A 23,208-nucleotide genomic window follows, 5' to 3' on the forward strand; every position below is an offset into this window, starting at 1 on the left:
TAGAACACATTTTACATAAATCCCATAAATATACATGGAAAATGTTGTAGATAAAACAGGAATTTTGTCTTTTGATAGTCTCATTCACATCAAGTATATTGACATCATTTTTGTGGTTGGTAAATCCTTGTATTTTGTTTCAGTCGATAACCTCACAACAGTAACGACATTTCTTATTATTCCGCAAGGCACCCAGGTAGTTCAAGATGGCTGCCGTGTCTATGCATTTTATAGAAAGAAAGTTGCAGTAGGAATTGTACAGGATTTAAGAACGGAAAGGTCTTTGAGTTCACTCATTAGCCTGCATAAATAGGTATGTTTATTACTTTTTTGAATTATTAACGTTATAAGGACGTCAATGTAAGTTTGGCGCAAAATTTGAACTCGACAGGTGACTCGGTTGTCATGGCTGTATCAGAAGCCAAGCATTCACACGAGTGTGGCCGAGTGTGAGGGGTTTAGCGCCATCTTTGAGAGCATTTCTATAAATGACAAGATGCCGTTGATGTTGTAAACACATCGGTATACTAGGCATGCTAGCTGTCTAAACAGTAAACTGTATTTTCCGATCGGATGCAAATGTAGGGCAAGTATTCTTCCATTACCTTGCAGTGACACAAGTTGAAGTAAATGCCATATTATCAAGCACTCTAGCTATGCGATGGCATTTATGTCTTAATACCATACAAGTCAAATCGGTTGCTTCAGAATGTATGCAAGTACACACAAATACCCAATATAATTATCTATGTGATAATGTTATTGGTCGGTTAATAGCTTATTTCTAAATACCGTTACCATAGCATTCAATGTGAGAAGTGTTCAAAGAATACTGAATACATGATGTTGTCATTGTAAATGGGAAGTTAATGTAGTTGTTGAAATATAACTGTTTTACACCACATGTGGTATCTCTCAGTTATGTGAACAGTATCAGGCATACCTGTGTTGTAAATGAATGTCTAGGAAATGACCTATAATAGTTTTAGAAGGATAGCAAATTATATAAGTCAAAATTCCAACACAGTGCAATATTATATAGAGTATGCTATATATATACAAATGTACATATTGTGATTTGCTGTGTTACTATTCTGACATAGTTGGACATACCATTACCTGTTAAAACTTGTTCCAACTCAAACACAGGAACAGAACACCCAAATGAAAAAATCAGACATACACTTTTGAAATACAATACAGCCATAGGTAAAGTGAATGACATTCTGTGGAATTTCCACTTTGTCTCCCAAATGGTTTGTTCATATCATTCTCAAGGGACCTGTTGATTCTGTTGATAACCAGGTTTCACTGTCAGTAGTTTCATTTTTGTAGACACAACTAGTCTTGTCAAGGCATTTTTATATAATTTGATGTAGTTGATATGCTTTATTTCTGTAAGCCATTTAGAATTGTTGAAAGTAAGTAGCTACAATTGTCTATGTAAATACTTGTATTGTTCTGTAGAACATTTCTCTGGAGGTAGTCAAAAAACATTGTTTATTAAATAGGATACTTCATGTGTTCAATTTCAATGGAATAATTGACAGTGTGTACACTTGTTATTGTAATGCAAAGTAATGGATGTGTATATTAACCAAGAACAACCTGTTCCTTCAAGGAAAGAAAAAATAGCAGTTCTTTTTGGGACATTGATATTTGTACATATAACAGAGACAGATGTCTGAGTCATAGCCACTATAATTAATGATTGTTCAACCTGTCAAAAAACATCTGCATTGAGAAATCAATGATTTGAACAGTGTGATAAAGAACCCCTAACTTTGTTGAGAAAAGTAAGGCATTGTCACTACATGTGTGTGCATGTCAGTATGTGTGGTGTGAGTGTGACTTTGGTTAGCTAGACAGCAGAAATGTACATGCCCAGACTAGAATCTTGCAAAGACATTGAAAAGTACTGTATTAGCCATGTATAATATTGGTTGGGAAAACCCGTGCATCTCATAACTTAATAAGATTATCCCATGCAATGAATGTTGTCATGAATACATCTGAAATTTGAGTACATGATTTTGTGTTTTGTAAAGTATACTATGATTGGTGCAGTGTACAGGTATTGTACTTTTATCTCTCTGTTTTGTTGTGTTGTTTAACTTGTTATAATGTGTACAAACATTGAGTATTGTCTGTACAATTCCAGTGCGTGAATTGACAGATACTGAAACAGGTACTAATAGTTTACTAACTCCGATAAGTTTTGACATGGACACTCTATGGTTTGGAATTAGTTGACTGTTGATGAACGGAAGTGTTAATTGCCAAGTGAGTTATTATTCATCAGCTGTGTGAACATACCACAAACCACATGTTGAGTTATTATTGATACAAGTGTATTTGTCAGGTGTATTATGTAAGTAGATTAGTAAAGTTAGACTCTTTTCTTTTGTGTTTAGTTATTTTGTACTTTCACTGACATTTTTGAATATTTACTAATGTGAGCCACTGTCAAAGCTGTTGCATAGGGATTGGATGACCTTGACCTGGGGTCACAAACTTGAAAGGTATAAAATACCATCACTGTAAACATCATGGAAGACCTAGATTGATGAAAACAGCTGTGATCTGAGTTTTTATCATTTAGAGGAACATATCAGCATCCTAGAGACTTCTGACTCAACACAGACTGGCTGTTTTAGAGAACAACATTTTCAAGCCAGATATACATGTAGGGGTTTCATTAACACTATAACAGCAGTCAGATGGTGATTTATGGCCCTCTGGATGCAAATTAAGAGCAGGTTGAAATTGACAGTGTTTACCTTAGTCCTATATTTTGGCCTTGAAATCAGTTTCAACACAAACTTTCCAAAATTACATTGAAATTATTATGTTTTGAAATAGAGTTTGATCCACTCAAGGGATTGCAGGCCATATGATATAAAGTACGTCTTACTTGCCAGGCTGTGAAATTGCTACATTGTCACCAATTTTTAAACAAATGTCTAAAATTTGATAAATTGTCTTAACTTTTCACCAGGCTTGAGTTGTGTCATCCAGTGTTTGATCTAGGCTGTGTCATTGCGCAATTTGTGCACAAAAATCACAATCGGCGTACTTTTGATCTCTGTATGTGCCATTTCAGGCACAAGAAATTTGCTGGTTGACGTGGGTGTGCTCGGTCTGAGCTCAGAAAAAAGCTGTGTCCCTGCCGAGCACCAGGCCGTGGCTGCACTGCCAACTGTTTAGCTGTAGGATTAAATAGCCATCCATCTTCAGTGTTCTCCACAAGCGCACCACCCCTCTGTTTTCATGGACTGCCCCTCTGTTTACAGGACCACCCCTTTTTTGCATTCATCACCCCTTTGTTTTGGCGTGAACGTCTTCAAGAGATTCTATTTAATGCCGTCAGTGAAGGAAGTGAACAGTGACACTGTGTCTATCATCATTTATGAACTTATTTATTGCCTTGATTATAACAATGGTAGCCCAAACAAAAACAGTAAATGTAGTACTGTCATAAAGTAGAAGATGGTACGTTGGTAGTTTCTATGGCCGGTTATATCAAGCCGGTAATTTCCAAGCCTTCACGTATACGTAACGCATACGATGTACGATGTCACGACAATTTTCGCATTGTATCTTTGAATACAAACAAAAACCTAACTAAAATTTATACATGTTCTTTAGAAATAACTACTCCAGTCTGGTTCCATGGTAAAATTAATGTCCTAAATGATGACGTTTGGATATGAATCGCGATCGTAGTACCACGAGGTAGCTCTGGTGTGGCAGCCATGTTTGTTACCGTACATTTGCACTGAACGTATTCGGCTATATCTTAGCCCAAATTCGTCACATTAAAATGTACATATTTCCGGCAAATTTTGATGAAAACTCATTTTCCATTCATGAAAATTAAAAAGATATCAAATTTTAGAGAAATAAATAGAAATGAATTGTTTTCAATTAATTTTTATGAATGACATGCACATTTACAAGGTGAAACCAACAACTCAAAACTAAGTGATACATGTAGCTAGCCTCGAGGTGCATACATCAACAATGCCATGTGTTGTGTTAAAACATGCTTGCCAACATTACTGTAACATCATCTGTGTAACTGTCAACCTCATTCCTGAAATTTTTACATTGTGAATTATGTTAAAGGTTTGGAAATTGGTGATCTCAACACATTTCAGTACATTTTAGTTTGCTGAATTGATAAAATAGGAGATTTTGATTTTGAAAACTTTTTTCACTTCCTAATATTATGATCTGGAAATATGCTAATGATATGCGAATAAATATGGAACTTAGGACGCCCCTTTATTTTTCAAAATTGTTGAGAACCCTGATCTTTGCGAGTCTGTTGGTGTGAGAATAACGCGAGTTGTCACAATGGAAGACGGGTAATATATGTACAGCATTTGACTATGGTAAAGCCTTCAGAGTATGTGCAGACAATTACTCATTGGAAGTTTCCGGAGCGGAGCTGAGGATCGACTCGATGTCTAACATGTACATGTTGTAATTGCTGACATGGCACACCGGCAATGTATACTCAGTCTGATTTTTGGTACTGCAACAGATGAGACAGTTGAAGAACCTGTAATTTAGGAACCCGTAATCCCGTATCTGAACGTCATGCAGCAGACAAGAAAACAAATCAGAGTCGTAATATTACCCAGGTACGTATGTAACATTACGAGTACATGTATGTGTTCAAGTTCACGGCAAAACTGAGCTACGAACATATGAACATTAAACATGTGCAATCCATTTGAACTGACAAGTTCACAATTATTTGAAAATCATCTCCAAGAAAATTAAAACTCTGATTACTTGCATGTAATCCTCACTTATGTGTTTTCATGTCGCATTATATATTGTCAATTTTCCTTCGTCTTGAATTTCCCAATCGGGTCCCATGTGATGTTTATAAATCGTGATCATCCCTCGTCCTGCTTGGTGTATGGGACTCAAGTCTGACAGTTCTAATAGTTTTTAATTAGTTGAAAGCTGATGTTAACTTACATAAACATGATGTTTGATTTAGGCAAAATATATTGACAACAAAATTTCAAATCAGTCAAACTTCTCTCTTTTTAGGAGATGGCTGACCATGAGGCACTGACTGCATTTTGAAGATGAGGGGCAAGGTTTACCGTACCTGTAAGAAAACCAAGAAAAAATCAATTTAATTATTAGTGAGAGGTTGCAGAAATTATAAGACCTCAAAACTCTAACCATACATGCAAATGACAAAGACCACCAGAATTCTGTAAAAGAGTGCAAGTGAAGTACTTTAGTTTTAAACAAGCTTCATTAAAAGTTGAGGAAAATTTGATCCTGGCAGTATTGACACTTTTTGTGATGATGTTGTACTATTACGACTTTAATGTAATTTTATTTAACTTTTAACTTTAACTTTTACACAAATGTAATTGTTTGTTGCAATAAAGAATTCTAAAAAAATACCTACCTGTCTTTTGTTTGTTCTCATGCAGCCCATCATCCATTGATATGTAGTATATGTATGGTTGGTAACTTCTGACAACTAATACTGTTAGCACACCTTGCATTTTGGTATTCCAGTATTCACACAATTCAGGTACACATGATATCTTGCTTTCCAAATGATGCGTCTTTATCAACAATTTAATATTATCTTCTCGCTTTCGGATACCTAAATATGGGCTAAAATTTGGTCCATTTTTCATGGCTTTTTGGAATGGCTCCCTTTTGATAAGCAGAGTCCTCATTGTCCAGATTTTACAAATCCTAGATCAAACACTGGTCATTTGAATCAACACACAAGTGGACGCACACGACTGTAACGTAAGTTAATAGTTCACAATGGTTTAATTTTTAGTCTGTACGTGTACATTTGTACATGTAATTCGTCAGCTAAATTTGTCCACATCTACTAAAAATATTGAAAACTGGTGAGAATTTTTAGCACAATTGCACTGATAAGGTGCAGTGGTGCTATAGGTACAAATGTACAATGTATCGCTAAGTGTCTGTGTGTGTGTGTGTGTGTGGAAACAACTTGAAGTCAAAAACCGCCAGACTGATTGCCATGATATTTGGTGGATGTATTACCTTGGGTGTCCAGTTGGGAAATTGTTCAAATCAAAATGATCTTACCACCGATGTGTGATTTGGGTAAAAAAATATGATTTTTGGTCAAAAAACTTAAACTCAAAAACTACATGGCAGATCGGTTTTTAGATTAAGAATTATTCATAACATGGTGCTTCCATTGGTGATATGCAAATTAAGGCTAAAAGTGTGTCTTTTTGGTCAAAAATCTTTAATTCCAAAACTACTGAGCAGATTTCCCTGAAAATTTAATGGGGATGCACCTGGGGGTGTGTAAATGAATATTAAGCTTATAATGATTTCATCAGTGATATGCATACAACTCCGATTTCTATGGCAGACTTTGTATTAGATGTAACAAATTGTGAATTTTGGTAAAAAACTAAAATCTCAAAAAGTACTTGGTTAATGAGACTGTAACTTGGTGAATGTTTCTAGAACTTAGAAGTGTTATTCTGCAGATTTTCTTCAAAACGCCCATAGCAACAGCCAAATGATCACAGCTACATCATCACGTATATTGCAAAGATAGACATCAGTGAATCATAGACAAGTGAACGCACATTCAAAAAATTTATGCAGATATTGCAAAGATAACAACATGGCTAGATAGGCAACTTTATAGTCATTTGCAGTGTTTTTTAATTGTCTTGGATTTTATTCTATAAATTACAAATCAGCTGTGTATTTGTATATTTAAATTAAAATTTGGAGACACAATGTACTATGTTGTTTTACTTTACAAATTTGGACTATGAATTCAACAACATGTTCATCGCTAAGAACTCAAATATAGACATGGCTGACACGTGTTGCATGTCGTGATTTCCCAAGCCATCTTGATAATTTAGAACTGTTCAATACTGAACTCTAGGACCAAAATGGGGCATTTGTTGTCTAAAAATGTATGAAGACTTTTAGCCTTCGTATATATTTGTCAACGGTGTACATGAAGGCTTACGGCGTACGTGTAGCAAATAAGCTTACACAGTATGTACACAACACGTTACATGTATAGCGCACTATTGAACTTGGTGATTGAAAATGCTTCCACCATGTACTTTTTTGTACATGTACATGGTGGCTAAGGCCATCAACAGCATTGACCTTCAGTCAATGCAATAACTTGCTGACATTTTTTTTACAACCTGTTGATGAAGAAGTTAATTAAACCCGTGCAGATACAAATGTAGCCAAGTCTTTGGGCAAACATGTTGCTGACTTACTAGTATTTTGTCAATTTTGGTTTTGTCTATTTCAGTGGTACTATGGCTTCAGGTGTGACCAGGACATCAAAGGGAAGTTCATCAGAACCCAGGCATCATTCAAGGTCAAGGGCCAACCCAGTTGATGAAGACCAACTACTCAACTGGAATGATTTGTTTGATGACAGACTCAATAACTTGGTAATCTGTCAATTTTAGCCCCCACGTGTTGACATGACATTTTGCTTCTAGCAATAGTAGTAAAGTTCATATGTAGCATAAACTGATTTGTATTCTAGTCATACAATCTCTTTATTGATTTAGTAAGTGAAACATTTAGTTGGTTGTGTTGCTGTTTACTTTGATGAAATATTTCATGTAAAACAATGAAGGCAAGGTGTAAGATGTACATGTACACTTTGTTGGACAATGTACAGTATTGGTGCAGGAATTTCAAGCAATTCAAAATATGAATAAGTTGTCTAGAAGCATAAGTACACGCATGGGCAGATTAACCTAAAATATTGAACAGCTTGGTAGAATGGGAAATGAAGTGAATTACAAAGGTGATCATGCAGTCACTTCAATTTTTTAGCATTCATATTTTGATGTATCCTAGTTGACAATCCTTATTGATGTTCATCAGATTATAATTGTTGGTGAGAAAAAACAGAACAAAATATAAGCTCAAGAAAGAAGAGTTCTTTTCTTTAATTTGTCTTTGAGTCTAATTGTTGTAAGTCAACTGTTTTGCATATATACAAATCCTTACAAGTACATGTATCTTGATATTTCATTTCAGGCCGACTGGCGTCCAAGTACTACCTTTGCCAATCAGCTCAAGAGAGAAAAGAAAAAGAAAGAAGGAAACCGAGACAGGGACAGAGAAGTCCCACTTACTGCTGAGTCTCCTCCACAAAGTAGTACACTACGTCACCATACACCAGCTACATATCCAAGAACACAGTTTACTACTGGAACAACTCCAGCTGAACGTTCTGCAATGGAATCTCTCAAACAGAGACTTACATTTAGTGAAACTGATGATGTAAGTGTGAGTTTCAGTTATGTATCAACTTGCAAGATAAATACACTCTCGAAGTTGTGTTCAAGTCAAATGGAACTTTGACTCAAGTTACCCAAAAAATGCACCCTAATCCTGCCACAGCCATTATCTTTTATATGGACTTGATTTGAAGAAGGTTGTATATTCATAAAATAATTTGCTAACAGTCAAGAATTTAGCCTTTGGACATTATACTTCTTATTAAAAAAGCCCATGGCTAGGTTAGCCATGGGCTTTTTTAATAAGAAGTATAATGTTTTTGTTCTGTTGTACTGTATACATTTCTGTTGTAGACAGATGTAAATATTGGCATCACTATTGTGACACTGTACTGGAATTATACTACTATTTGTGAAATAGTGCACAATACAAACATGAATCAGTGTTATCTAGTAAGTACAGTATGAAAGTAGGCTGGTATAATGATAAACTAACTAGTTTCTGTGAATGTTTTCAAAGCTCTTTATCTGAATTATAAACTTTTTGTATTTTTGTTTAATTCTAATAGCAAAGTACAGATGCTGAGGGAGCCCAAGCAGCAGCTAACAATGAAAGAGATGTGAGGAGACCAAGAGCAATGCCATTACTACAGGAAAGTAATTTACTGAATGATCTAGATGTGGTATGTATTAGCTACCACTTATCACTTTTTTTATTCCCAAACTTTTGCAAAATCTGTAATTATTGGCTGGATATTAGATTGGTTACTGAATGATTTAGATGTGGTATTCCATGTGTTACCAACTAATTATCCCTAACTTTTGCAAAATCTGTAATTATTGGCTGGATATTAGATTGGTTACTGAATGATTTAGATGTGGTATTCCATGTGTTACCAACTAATTATCCCTAACTTTTGCAAAATCTGTAATTATTGGCAGGATATTAGATTGGTTACTGAATGATTTAGATGTGGTATTCCATGTGTTAGCAACTAATTATCCTTAACTTTTGCAAAATCTGTAATTATTGGCTGGAAGTTGAATGTTTAATTTGTTTATTTTTAATTGGTGTATAGTCATTAATTATTTATAGTTCACTTAACATGTAATACATTGTATGTTGTTAATGTAGATGCAAGATAATGAAATATTCAAGTCAGTCTACTAGAAATCCTGAACAGTATCACAAATGAATAGAAAGTGATTGTTTGATGATTCATACGTGTAAAGCAGTGTTCTGCCGAGGCCACGGCCTTGCGACATTGGCCCCCTAAAATTACAAATGACGCAATAATTGTCACACCTTGCGTCATTTTGGCGCATTTATTGTAGGGCAGACACGTAAGTCCAGGAACAGGCCCTACCACAAAAAGTATACTGACTCCGTAAGCGACAGTTCTGTTGACATCATATAAGATACAGTGACGACGCGCAGTTCTATTGTTAACATGCACAAAAATGCATTAATATGCAACAAAAAGATCAACTTTGATAAACATAATCTTCAATTGAAACATTAGAGGGAGTCGAGTCAGATGAGACGCCGAAATGGACGTCTCTCTTCCCATGTTTTGTCTACCGTCACTGTCGCGACCTCTGACCTACTCACTGACGTGTGCGAAACACTGAACTTGCTACGGGAAATCGGAACATCTATCTGTCACATAAGCCTTAGTAAACCAAATTTTATGGGACAGGTTGTTAAAAATGAGGTTAACAAACTGAGTACATGTGTATTTTGATTCCGACAAAGGTGCGTTAGGGGATTGTGTTGCATGATGTTGACAGTGACACATGTGAATGTTGGGCACTGAATCAATGAGTGATCACTGGCAGCCACTAGAGACGGCCGATGCATGTGCGCCCGGTCAGACATGACGAATGAACTTGTTGTGCAAATCAGAAAATAATAACAGTGGTATTACAAAGCATCATGCATCCTAACGTTGACGTTGTTGATAGTTTTAGTTCAAGATTTCAGAGTTTCAAGGACACCTAATGTCAGCTTTCCTATCAAGTTTACAATATGTACATTGTAACTAATACTGTCATTTGATATAGCAGGACCAAATCATGTTACACAGCCAGTGATGGTAATTAATAAAAATAAACTATTTTAAATTTTGTTTGACTGTATTATTTGTAAGTTTTTCGTTCACATTTGGTACTTTTTAAAGTCAGGAGTTTATTTTCTTCAAAATGTTTTTTTTTTTAAAACTTGTCATGAATTTGAAGAGGGAATGATAAACACGGCAATGTAACAGTTGTAAAAATGAAACAAGTGGTTACAAGATTAAGATTTCTCAAAGTTTTTATTCAATCATATGTTCACTAATTTTGAAGTTGTTCTTTATCCTTGTCTGAGAAAAGGAATTATGAATTTGAGCACGGCTATTCATTGATATTCAGATTAAAATTTGTGACTAGTAGCTGGCTGTTCAATCTTTCTAAACAACATATAATATACTCTGTAGAAATGACTTAAAATTACATAATTTTTATTGCCTTCTTTTTCTAACGAAGGTGTAATGTGTAGTGTACAATTTTCAAAAAATAGCTTACTGGGAACTGTTATTATGAATGGAATTGTTTTATGAAGTTAGGTAATAATCTATGTGTAATGGAATATCTCAGACCATGGTATCTCTATTATCTATAGTGGTCTGAGGTAATATATATATAATTCCATAAACAATAAATAATTCACCCCACTCCCTGTCAAATGACCCCACTTTTTGCAACCAAGGGGCCTTTGTCCCCACTTGTTGGAAACCTTGGCAGAACACTGTGTAAAGTATTCCCAGGCTGATTTGAGTTGGATAAAAGTAGACATTATGGTCATTATGTGAAATCAGTGCTACTTCAGTATTTATGTATCTTTAATGAAACTATTTAATATTTGATATATCAGTTTTAAATATTGATGTTAATATTAATTCATGTGTTGACAGCCTGACAGGAACCAGATAGTTGCAAGGTTGATGCAAATAAGGGTGAGTAGTTTCAGTATGTGTGAATATTCCATCAAATGTAGAACTGAGTTTATGTCATCAAATGTAGAACTGTGTCTATGACATCATATATAGAACTGAGTCTATGTCATCAAATGTAGAACTGAGTCTATGACATCAAATGTAGAACTGAGTCTATGACATCAAATGTAGAACTGAGTCTATGACATCAAATGTAGAACTGTGTCTATGACATCAAATGTAGAACTGAGTCTATGACATCAAATATAGAACTGAGTCTATGTCATCAAATGTAGAACTGAGTCTATGACATCAAATGTAGAACTGAGTCTATGACATCAAATGTAGAACTGAGTCTATGACATCAAATATAGAACTGAGTCTATGACATCAAATGTAGAACTGAGTCTATGACATCAAATGTAGAACTGTGTCTATGACATCAAATGTAGAACTGAGTCTATGACATCAAATATAGAACTGAGTCTATGACATCAAATGTAGAACTGAGTCTATGACATCAAATGTAGAACTGAGTCTATGACATCAAATGTAGAACTGAGTCTATGACATCATATATAGAACTGAGTCTATGACATCAAATGTAGAACTGAGTCTATGACATCAAATATAGAACTGAGTCTATGACATCAAATGTAGAACTGAGTCTATGACATCAAATGTAGAACTGACTCTATGACATCAAATGTAGAACTGAGTCTATGACATCATATATAGAACTGAGTCTATGACATCAAATGTAGAACTGAGTCTATGACATCATATATAGAACTGAGTCTATGACATCAAATGTAGAACTGAGTCTATGACATCAAATGTAGAACTGAGTCTATGACATCAAATGTAGAACTGAGTCTATGACATCAAATGTAGAACTGAGTCTATGACATCATATATAGAACTGAGTCTGACATCAAATGTAGAACTGAGTCTGACATCAAATTTAGAACTGAGTCTATGTCATCAAATGTAGAACTGAGTCTATGACATCATATAAAGAACTGAGTCTATGACATCAAATGTAGAACTGAGTCTATGACATCAAATGTAGAACTGAGTCTATGTCATCAAATGTAGAACTGAGTCTATGACATCATATATAGAACTGAGTCTATGACATCAAATGTAGAACTGAGTCTATGACATCAAATGTAGAACTGAGTCTATGTCATCAAATGTAGAACTGAGTCTATGACATCAAATGTAGAACTGAGTCTATGTCATCAAATGTAGAACTGAGTCTATGTCATCAAATGTAGAACTGAGTCTATGACATCAAATGTAGAACTGTCTATGACATCAAATGTAGAACTGAGTCTATGTCATCAAATGTAGAACTGAGTCTATGACATCAAATGTAGAACTGAGTCTATGACATCAAATGTAGAACTGAGTCTATGACATCAAATGTAGAACTGAGTCTATGACATCAAATGTAGAACTGTGTCTATGACATCAAATTTAGAACTGAGTCTATGACATCAAATTTAGAACTGAGTCTATGACATCAAATGTAGAACTGAGTCTATGTCATCAAATGTAGAACTGAGTCTATGTCATCAAATGTAGAACTGAGTCTATGTCATCAAATGTAGAACTGAGTCTATGACATCAAATGTAGAACTGTCTATGACATCAAATGTAGAACTGATTCTATGTCATCAAATGTAGAACTGTGTCTATGACATCAAATGTAGAACTGAGTCTATGTCATCAAATGTAGAACTGAGTCTATGTCATCAAATGTAGAACTGAGTCTATGACATCAAATGTAGAACTGAGTCTATGACATCAAATATAGAACTGAGTCTATGACATCAAATGTAGAACTGAGTCTATGACATCAAATGTAGAACTGAGTCTATGACATCAAATGTAGAACTGAGTCTATGACATCATATATAGAACTGAGTCTATGACATCAAATGTAGAACTGAGTCTATGACATCAAATATAGAACTGAGTCTATGACATCAAATGTAGAACTGAGTCTATGACATCAAATGTAGAACTGACTCTATGACATCAAATGTAGAACTGAGTCTATGACATCATATATAGAACTGAGTCTATGACATCAAATGTAGAACTGAGTCTATGACATCATATATAGAACTGAGTCTATGACATCAAATGTAGAACTGAGTCTATGACATCAAATGTAGAACTGAGTCTATGACATCAAATGTAGAACTGAGTCTATGACATCAAATGTAGAACTGACTCTATGACATCAAATGTAGAACTGAGTCTATGACATCATATATAGAACTGAGTCTATGACATCAAATGTAGAACTGAGTCTATGACATCATAAACTAACTATTTGCTCAATACATATCATATTTACTCAAAGTTGAAGTTGTACCTTTATAACTCAGGAACTTTATTTCTCAAATACATGTAGGTTTCCAAAAATGTTGCTTTGTCAAGGAAATGAAGACTTTATGAAAAGGTTGAACAAAATAATAAAGCACAAACCCTGGATCTTTCAGTATATTACATGTACTAGTGATTTATTTAGCTTTCCTCTTCTTTCTGTTTTCCACATTTCTCCCTGTATAGGATTATCAGAAACAGGCTAGTGCTATGCTAAGTAACTTACAGAATTCCAGTGACAGAGCATCTAATACAGATCAAATCAGAAAACTAGAAAGATTGATAGACCATCTCAAGGACCAAGAGAAAGGTTATATGGGTCTGCTTCAGAGAATGCTGGTAAGTAATTAAAGCATGTCAAAAATTGTTTTTATACGTCATCACATATTATTGTAAGACCTGAGTGTCTTTAGTAAGTAATACTGGTAATGGGACAAGGTGGTGTCGGCTGATGTGATGGTAGGACAAGGTAGGGGGGTGGGTGGTCAGGTGATGGGATGATAGGACTGGGTGGGGTGGGTGGGGTGGGTGATGGTATAACTTGCATAGATTTAGAAACCTTTTAGCTTAAGTTTGTAAATTTAGAAGGGAACTGTTACAGTAGTAAAATACTTGGGAACTGATGATTAACTAAGATTCTTTGACACCCAGTGTCTTACCAACATACTCATATTTAATTTAGTAAAAACCAAATCAAGAATGGCTAAAACTACCCAGTTCTGGACCACTGAAAATTAGAAGGAAAACATGCTAGTCCCCAAAACACCTAACGTACAACTTTTTGAAAATATATGTGCCATTGATTGCTGGATTATGTGAAAATATAATTTTTGGTAAACATGCTTTAAAATCTTCTACAAAACAACTGGGCCGATTGAGCTGAAATTTGTCGTGTTGGTGTCTTGAGATAAGTTTGTTCAAGACGAGTTGGTTGGGTTATTAATATGCAAATTATGGGTAAAAATAGATTTTTTGTAAAATTGTTACTATAATATTAACGTACAATATTAACTTTCTGTGTGAAATGTGTTCTATAGTGACTGTGTGAGTCATATGAAACCACTTACCACCTGATCACTTTGCTAAAACGTAACTGCATAGTAGAAGAGCTGAACAACAGAACCACTTCTACACGTTACAAAAATGCCAAAAACGAAACAGAGGAGCTATTCTGACCGTTGGGTCACTTGTTGATAGTTGAAGCCATGAAGACTAAAGATGTGAAACTAACCGAAGCTCATCTATCAACACTTCATATCAGTGGATCACATATATTCAAGGGTGGTTGTGTATAGAAAAAGGTGTTAAATGATGCTAACATGTTATAAACCGTGCAGTCAAAGTTCAGAGCAGTCAGTCTGAACTTGCAGTCAGGATGATCAAGATACAATGTATCAATTATCATCACCAAAGATCACAGAGGTGCTCTGGTGTTTTTCGCCCATTCTGATTGGGATTCGGTCATTTTGCAAGACACAGAGAGAGAGTATCTGTACTCGATGTGTCCATAACTTGGTTTTAAGCAAGGAAGACAGAGTTGATGTCAATGACAGTGGCATTGGGTCTGAACTCGACCCTCCAGAAATAACAAGAGAAGTGGACCAACGAATGTCCATACTGTTTTAGTCAACCATGGCAAGACTGGTTGGGTAGTGGCCAAGAAGCATGTACTGAGAACTGTGCCTTCTGTCACCACCTTTATTGAAAATATTGGAACATGCTGGACAAGCGGAACATATGGAGGAACCCGAGGATGTTGCTTGAAAGAACACCAAACCGTTTTGTGTCACTGTGGGTAATGAACTCCAATCAAAAGAAAATGAAATAAATAGTTTTCAAGAGGGACAATTACCCGACGAAACTTCCTGCTACAACGGCTCGCTAAGATTTTGAAAGTTCAGAGATTGAACTGTGACGACACATGCAATGTTTGAACTATTAAACTAAAGGGAAGGGATAGAGGGGGAACTTTAGCGTTCAACTTCAGTACTGACGTAATAATAATAATAATAATTTATTGTTTAATGACCACTACACAAACATGTCTCAGCGGTCTAAACATTACAAAATGAGAAAGACTAGCAAAAGAGCAACAACAATAAAAATCTAGCATAAGAACACAATGAAAAGTTTAAAAGCGTCTCTAAAAACAAAATCGGATTTAAAAATTAGCAATCAATTTAAAAACATCAGCAATAGCATTGTCGGAAAATATATGTTTTAAGACTCTTCTTGAAAGGAGCAAATTTCTCAAGTAGTCGAAGCTCAAGCGGTAAACTATTCCACAGTTTTGAAGCATACACACTGAAAGCCCTGTCACCATACGTTTTAGAAGGTTGTTTTCCATGATCTTTAATAGAGAAAGGATTCAGCCTGATTCCAACACTCTTTCTCGTATTATGTAATGGATGATCGATACTGATAAGTTCAGACAAGTAGTTTGGCGCTACTTCTCCTTGACGGATAATTTTGAAGATAATGCAAAGAATTTTATAACGAACTCGCTGTTCGATTGGCAGCCAATGTAAATCCTTCAGCACTGGATTCACATCAGCTTGACGACCAATCCTCCATCTTGTCACCAATCGAGCAGCAGAGTTTTGAATATGTTGAAGTTTGTTCAATTTATATGCAGGTAGACCGAAAAAACAAACTGTTACAGTAATCTAATTTCGATGTAACAAAAGCATGAACTAATTTTTCAGCACTAGACTGGTCCAACGTAGCCATGGAAAATCTTACTTCCTTGTATCATAAGCAGCAAATCATAGAACAGTGACTTTGAAAACCATAGATTTTGGAGTACATGTAGTGTACACGTAAAAACAGACCATTCCGAGACTTTGTCACGACTTTGAACAGTGGACTTGCCCACATTGACACCATGCGTTTACATTGCATGATGTGTCTTCATTGAGGTAAATGATGGAGGAAAGACGTGACTGTTTGAAAGCTATAGAATGACTGGCAAGTTTGAAAAAAGTGTGAGTGAATGTGATTTGCACAGGAAAGAACGTCTTTGTGTTTCATGAAATTTTCTGCCGAACAGAAAAATATTTGAAGACTATGCCAAAATGATCGTAGTTTGGGTTCATGAATAACAGACAATAGGTATTTAATTTTTATTGTGTACAACCTAAAGGTTCATGAATATGTGTCAAGACTATAAGAATATTCACCGTAGTACATATTAGTAACTATTTGTCTTTACTCGTCAGGACTTGTAATATTTACGATGTTGTTTATTTTGATTTTGCCCCCAAAATGCATTTTAGTTATGGCAAAACTAAATTTCCACAACTGCCACGTCAATTAACACTACCTCCATTTTCAGGGTATGTTCTATAGGTACCATAAACCTTGAAGTAAAATGGCGGCATATCAAAATTAGGTCGATTCACAAATTTCAATGGTCTTTGTGTTCAACATACGTAATGAAAAAAAATCACTGTGAACACTGATTATACACGTCATATATTCATAATGATTTGGTCACAGTACTGTAGATGCCAATGATTGGAACACATGTAAAACTGCAGTTTAGCAGGAGCATTCGTGAGGTTGTTACTCTTCCCTATTGTTTAGCAAAATGACCACTCAGGGCATTTGCCGTTTAAATAGGGGAGGCAGGCCTTTAATGTGATATTGGCCTGCAAGATTTCATGCAGGGATGCATACATGGAGACCTATCATAATTCAGCGTTGATTATTAGAAATCCTGTATTTTCTTCTGTTACAGACTGATGACACCGGTATACTGGCAGCCCAACCTAATCAAGAAAACAATTCTGGGGAGTCTAATACCACCTCCCTAGCTGAAAGTGCTTCCATCAATGTTGATGCTCATTCTGATATCTCAGAAGCAACAACAGTAAGTGCACCTGCAGAACTGTTTAAATTTGTATCTGATTTACCATCTACTACACTACTGTAATCTTAATTCCACAAAATGTAATGGAGTCCAAAATAAGTCAATAAACCACATAAGTTACTAAGTGATAGCACACTAACAGATTAACTTTGTTAAGGTAGTGGTAAAGGCTAGGGCATCACTTCAAATTGTATATAAAAATTTCATAAGAACCTCAAATAATCAGAATAATTTTTCACACACACAAACAAATCCATTCATTTTTAGAGGTGCTGTCACACGGAGTAAATATTGCAAAATTAGACAGTTTCTGTGTAGCTAGGGGGTTTGATACACCCTTTATGAGAGAAATGAGTCGAGACTTGTTTTTATCTTGCATTCTCTTTAGTTAGTTGTCCTGTGTGCCCGTTTGCCACTTTTGCATTGGTCAGGGTTCGCACGGTCCTGGAATTTCAAACCCTCCCTGGAAAGCCCTGGAAAGCCCTGGAAAAATGCGCCCTACCCCTGGAAAACCCTCATGTTCAATCGATCGATTAATATTGACGATCGTCATGTCTGTGCTCGAGCCACCCATTCATAGGATTCTGAATCTCGTAAATGTGAAATGGCGAAAATATTTTCAAAGTCTTGAAAAAAAATCACTGTGAACACTGATTATACATAATGATTTGGTCACAGTACTGAAGATGCCAATGATTGGAACACATGTAAAAAGTGGTGAGTCAAAATTCACGCCGATTGAACCCAGACAGTCAAGCGATCGTTCCACGAGACACTTTGCCCCACAGACCGTGCCTATGATTAGTTGAATGGGCGCCGCAGTGTTTGTTTCGATCTTGCGTATATTGCTACTCCATCTCCCAGTCGTCATTTCAGGGACATGACATTGTAACAGTCCCGGCCGGGGGTAACAGTAGGTCTGTTAACAAGATTATCGTAACACTGTAGCGAGTATCAAAGCATCATCAACCTTGATTAGAAATTGTTACAAGTTCGGCGCACAAGTCGACATACTACAAGCTCAGGCATGGCAATACTAGGGCTAGGGCCTCGGGAAGTGCAGTTGAATTTCCGGGTTGTGGAAGTACGGTTGTGACTTTTATGTCGTCGATAAATGGGTATTTGTGTTACATGTTCTAAAAGAATAAACTACTGTTTTATGTTGTCGGTACAGTAACATTCGTCAATGGTCAAGTTGAGTTCAGAAATCGCGATGTTCCGCAACTCGTGGCATCCGTACATAAACATCGAGACGCAAGCGATGAATGTATTCTGTTATTCATAGCTCGAAATTTCGTTACGTAAATGACGCTTTTATTCAAAATTTTGAAGAAAAAAATTATTTTAGGTGACTTATAAATCTAGTAACATCAAACCATACAATAACGATGACAAACTTTAGTTTTTAATTTATTTTTCTGGATATGTCTGAATTAGACTGGCGAATGCTGCGACTCAATCTTACACGATCAATGCACCAGCTTGACGAAACTGCTACTTAGGGGGTAGGACAGAGGTTTCTCCGTTAATTTTAGCGTGCAAACGTGGTTTTGAAGCCAACGTCTTGCATAGTGTCGATTGTCTTTAAAATGTTTTGTGACATATGCGGGAACTGTTGTTAATTTTTCTCGTCCACATCAGACAATTAGATGTCATTCAAAAAATATACTTTAATGTCAACACCCCTGGAAAATGGCCAAAATCAATATGAATACCCCTGGAAAACTGATGAAAAAACCCTGGAAAGTCCTGGAATTTTGTTTTGCTTTAACTCTTTCACCACTATTCTCCCCATGGGACTGTATGCTATCCACTAGGCCCCTCATTAGCATACACATAATAAAAGTATGAGTGAGTGTTATGTTATCAAATTGATATAAAAATACTTAGAATTGCCTAATCTTTGAAAATTAGGTATCATTTTAAAGCCAAATAAATTTTCTACATTACACTTCCAATTACACACATCCAAACATCAAATATACAGCTAGAATTTGGGTTAAAATGATAAAATTTCGTTAAAAAAACTGTGTTGCTTATTTATTGTCATATCACAAATAAACAATACATTTATATCACAAATAAAATACAAAATACCAACATTCATGTTCCTACAAAACAAATATATTCTGGTTGTATGGTCAAAATGGGCGAAAATTTGATAAAAAATGTTATTTTATGTCATAATAATTTGAACGAAATTAATTAACGGCTCACTAATCCGATTACGACGCAATAGTCTGTGCCGCACCGGCAATGAAAGTGTTCTAAAATATCTGAAGTCGTCACCTCAATACCTTTTGAAAAGTTAGTTTGAGTAAATATAATTCATTATTTGACAGAACAACAAAAAATACCACTAAATTTATGCCCAAAATCAATAAAAAATGACCACAAGTTGGAGGTATGCGAGTCCGAATCGGGATGCCAAAGTGGCGCTTTTTGCCGACATGCTTATCCTCAAGAGCAAATATGCAGTCGGAACTTTGAACTAACGTTGCGGCAATCTGATCCCTACATAAACTGTTTTGAGTTCACACAGCCATGTCCTTGTATAAAACAATGTATCGACAGTCAAAATTTATTGAAAATTTCTATGAAGAGCACCTTTATTTAAGTTGTAAACGATGTTAGGGGAGACAGATTTGCTTCGGCCATGTTGAAATTTTGAATTTTACGCTGAAAATCACATGTAAAAAATCCGATTGGAAAATCGCCCCGATCGTGCACAAGTTTCCCTCCACTGACCCGTACACAGTGAGTTTGTATTACTACAAGTCATTATTGAGCCGTAACAAAAAGAAATAAAACCAAAATAATCCATTTTATAGCCAAAAATTACAACCAAGACGTTAGTATGGGCGTCGGTACCGGTCACAAGATTGCGTAAATTTGCTGACATTCAAAAATTCAGACGTAAATTGCTGCCGGCAGCTCAAATAGACTGAAGCGGGAATTTGATGCTTACACACGAGTACAATGTGTTCCCACAGCTAAACACTTGCATTCAACGATGTATTTCGAGTCAAATTCTGTCGAAATATCCAAGGACAGTGCCATAATTTCTATCGTAGACCATGCTATGGGAGCCGTTAATTACCTCCGCCATGTTTAAATTCGATTTTGTTGGCGAAAAACGCACATAAAAATTGCGATCGCTCGTTTTTTGGGCCGTACTCGGTTACCGTTCACTGTCACGCATTCAAAATGGCAGTATAGATAAACAAGGCTAATACGCATGTGTGGAACTAGTTATGGCAGCAAATTTTGCAGCAATAGCTGTCGTTGAATGGTTTTACGGCGATGAAGGTGAATGAACTTTGGCGTCCCGGTATACCGGGTTCTCGTGGGCGCCCTAGCGCGTCCCGGTATACCGGGTTCTCGTGGTGAAAGGGTTAAGTGTACGAACCCTGATTGGTGAATCAAACTCAAACTTGGTGAAAATATGTTTTACATCCTTAGCCACAATGGCGTCAGAAAAATCAGCACTTGATCTAACTATACACAACAAAAATTATTGCATCCAGCCTAATTCTATGTAAAGTCTAAAGACCTTGAAGTTGAAGGTGTAATAAAAAGTTACCTATTTGATGGCATTTCCAAACACCACTTTCAACCAATTTGCAATTTATATGTAAAAAAAAATTACTCACACATAATACTAAGTAACATGTTATTGTCTTCTAGTACAAAATATCACATAGCCCAAAGGTTAGGCAAAGTATGGTATTTCCGTATGACCTCTCTCTACTTACAAGTATTTACAAGTTCTTATGTTCAAAATTTTTCAATGATTTTCTATCAATATAAACAGCTAAAGCTGTTTGATGATGTATTTAATCTTGTCCTAATTACGAAATCCATCTTCATTAGCCAAAAGCAATTGGCCTAGACTCGTTGCGATGTCAGTTGCTAACATACAATCACGCGACATGTGCTCCCACGAGTACTCCCGTTCGGGCCTTCGGGTGCACGTACAGCAAGTTGATCCGAAGTACATTCATTGTATGTATTTCTTAGACGTGGTAGCAAATACCAATCAAGTCAAGTTTCTCAATCTAGTGGTAAATTTGTTTGTCAACGACATCTATCGACATCAATATTATTTAAACTATTGTCTGATAGCAATAACAAACAATGAATCACATTCGTGAAAAAATCAAGATGTTTTGGATATGTTTTTATCAACAACAGCAATGTTCAGATATGTAATATGTGGACAGGGACACATACATCATGTCAGCCAAGACATGATAACCAAAAACTAACTAATTTGGCAGAAGACATGTTTATTTGTACAAAATCATGATTTTACTAGGTGTATTGAACTGAGTTCTATTTAACACATACTTAGTTGCGGACTAGATGTTACAGTTTCTCTTTCGCTTCCAGAGCTTGTTGATGTTGTAGCATGTTTCTCTCTGATGAAGGTATCAGAGTTCTTGATGACTTTTCCTTTCTTTTCTTGGCTGCTAACTCATTCTTGCTCTTACCTTCTCTATTTTTACTGACCGAACTATTTTGATATAGAGCGGCAAATCTCAGTAAAATAACGATTTCTTTGGGCATTTAGCATAAGCTTAGCATGTGGCAAGCATCGCTAGTGAACTTGCAATGAAAGGATGCCCTGCATGCACAGCGTAGTATCTATTATTTATGACTCCTTAACCTAGTTACATAGTATCCCATTCTGGTAGAGGTTTGACACGTGTCATGTTTGAATGGTTTTCTATACCATGCACTCAAGCCTCAGGTTGTGCCATATTGATAATCTGTACGTTTACTAGGGGATCTCACAATGTCAGAATGTTAAATATGCCAGCCAATGCAAGCAATAGAGGTGTTTTTGAGTGCCTTTAAAATGTTATAAATACACGAAAAACACCATTTTTGACCTTTTCCATCCTACTTTGTTAATCATGGCAATGGAATACAACCATTTTTGGTCGATAAAACATGATTGAAAAAAAAATCTTTTGGTGGTTTTTCGATGTAGCACATATAGTTTGTGAATATGGTGTAAAAATTCATGAAAAATAAATGAAGCTGAATATTAACAAAAGAAGTTGGAAAATGTTATTAGGAATATATAAATACAAAGAAAAGCGTAAAACATATATTCTCACAGCTCCATGTCAAAATATTAAGAAAATATTTAATTTTCATGTTTACTGGTGTCATTTCATTAATAATAAAGAAATGCAAAATAATAATAGCCATGAAACAGTGATATCAAGAAAGATGTTTGTTGCAAGTTTGGATTGCAATATGTTTAGTCTGATATTTTTTATGATTTTTTTTAATATAACAAAGAAATGGGGGGAAATAGCCTTTACCGCTACCTTAAGTACCTGGTTAGCTTTTGATCCGTTCAACCTTGCTTTGACCACACTCTTTCTCTAGAGGTTATCAGTAATACTACTACACAGATGATTGCAAATGACTGTTAAAAGATTGACTTGGTAATGTTTACATGTCTGTTGACAAGATTTTACATAACATGAGCTTTTAAAACAGTTAATATGCAAGTATGTAGCATAGTCATGTAGTTATTCCTTTTTGAACAAAGACAATGAACCAACTGCAGTACAGCTCAAGGACCTCCTCTCAAATTTACTACCCTGGTGTCATTCTGATGATAACACTGGTCAAGTCTGTGTTAATATTTGGCTGGTGCAGGTTTTCA

The 23,208-nt window shown here is 35.7% G+C and overlaps 1 protein-coding gene across 15 annotated transcripts in view; it reads left to right on the top strand.

The window, feature by feature from the left end:
• The first annotated feature begins 195 nt into the window (after window positions 1-195).
• The window catches only part of LOC144438647 (pericentriolar material 1 protein-like), a 109,324-nt gene continuing 86,311 nt past the window's right edge, over window positions 196-23,208 (top strand). For 14 of the 15 annotated variants that reach the window (XM_078127771.1, XM_078127781.1, XM_078127783.1 and 11 more), the window contains exons 1-7: window positions 196-313; window positions 7,328-7,472; window positions 8,074-8,325; window positions 8,846-8,959; window positions 11,231-11,272; window positions 13,838-13,990; window positions 17,391-17,522. In XM_078127771.1, coding sequence (XP_077983897.1) covers window positions 7,335-7,472; window positions 8,074-8,325; window positions 8,846-8,959; window positions 11,231-11,272; window positions 13,838-13,990; window positions 17,391-17,522 — 831 coding nt within the window. In that variant the 5' untranslated portion in view covers window positions 196-313; window positions 7,328-7,334. The remainder of the gene's footprint in view (window positions 314-7,327; window positions 7,473-8,073; window positions 8,326-8,845; window positions 8,960-11,230; window positions 11,273-13,837; window positions 13,991-17,390; window positions 17,523-23,208) is intronic. The other variant, XM_078127774.1, reaches the window with a different exon arrangement.

This window comes from Glandiceps talaboti, chromosome 8, assembly GCF_964340395.1.
Source record: "Glandiceps talaboti chromosome 8, keGlaTala1.1, whole genome shotgun sequence".
NCBI lineage: Eukaryota > Metazoa > Hemichordata > Enteropneusta > Spengelidae > Glandiceps > Glandiceps talaboti.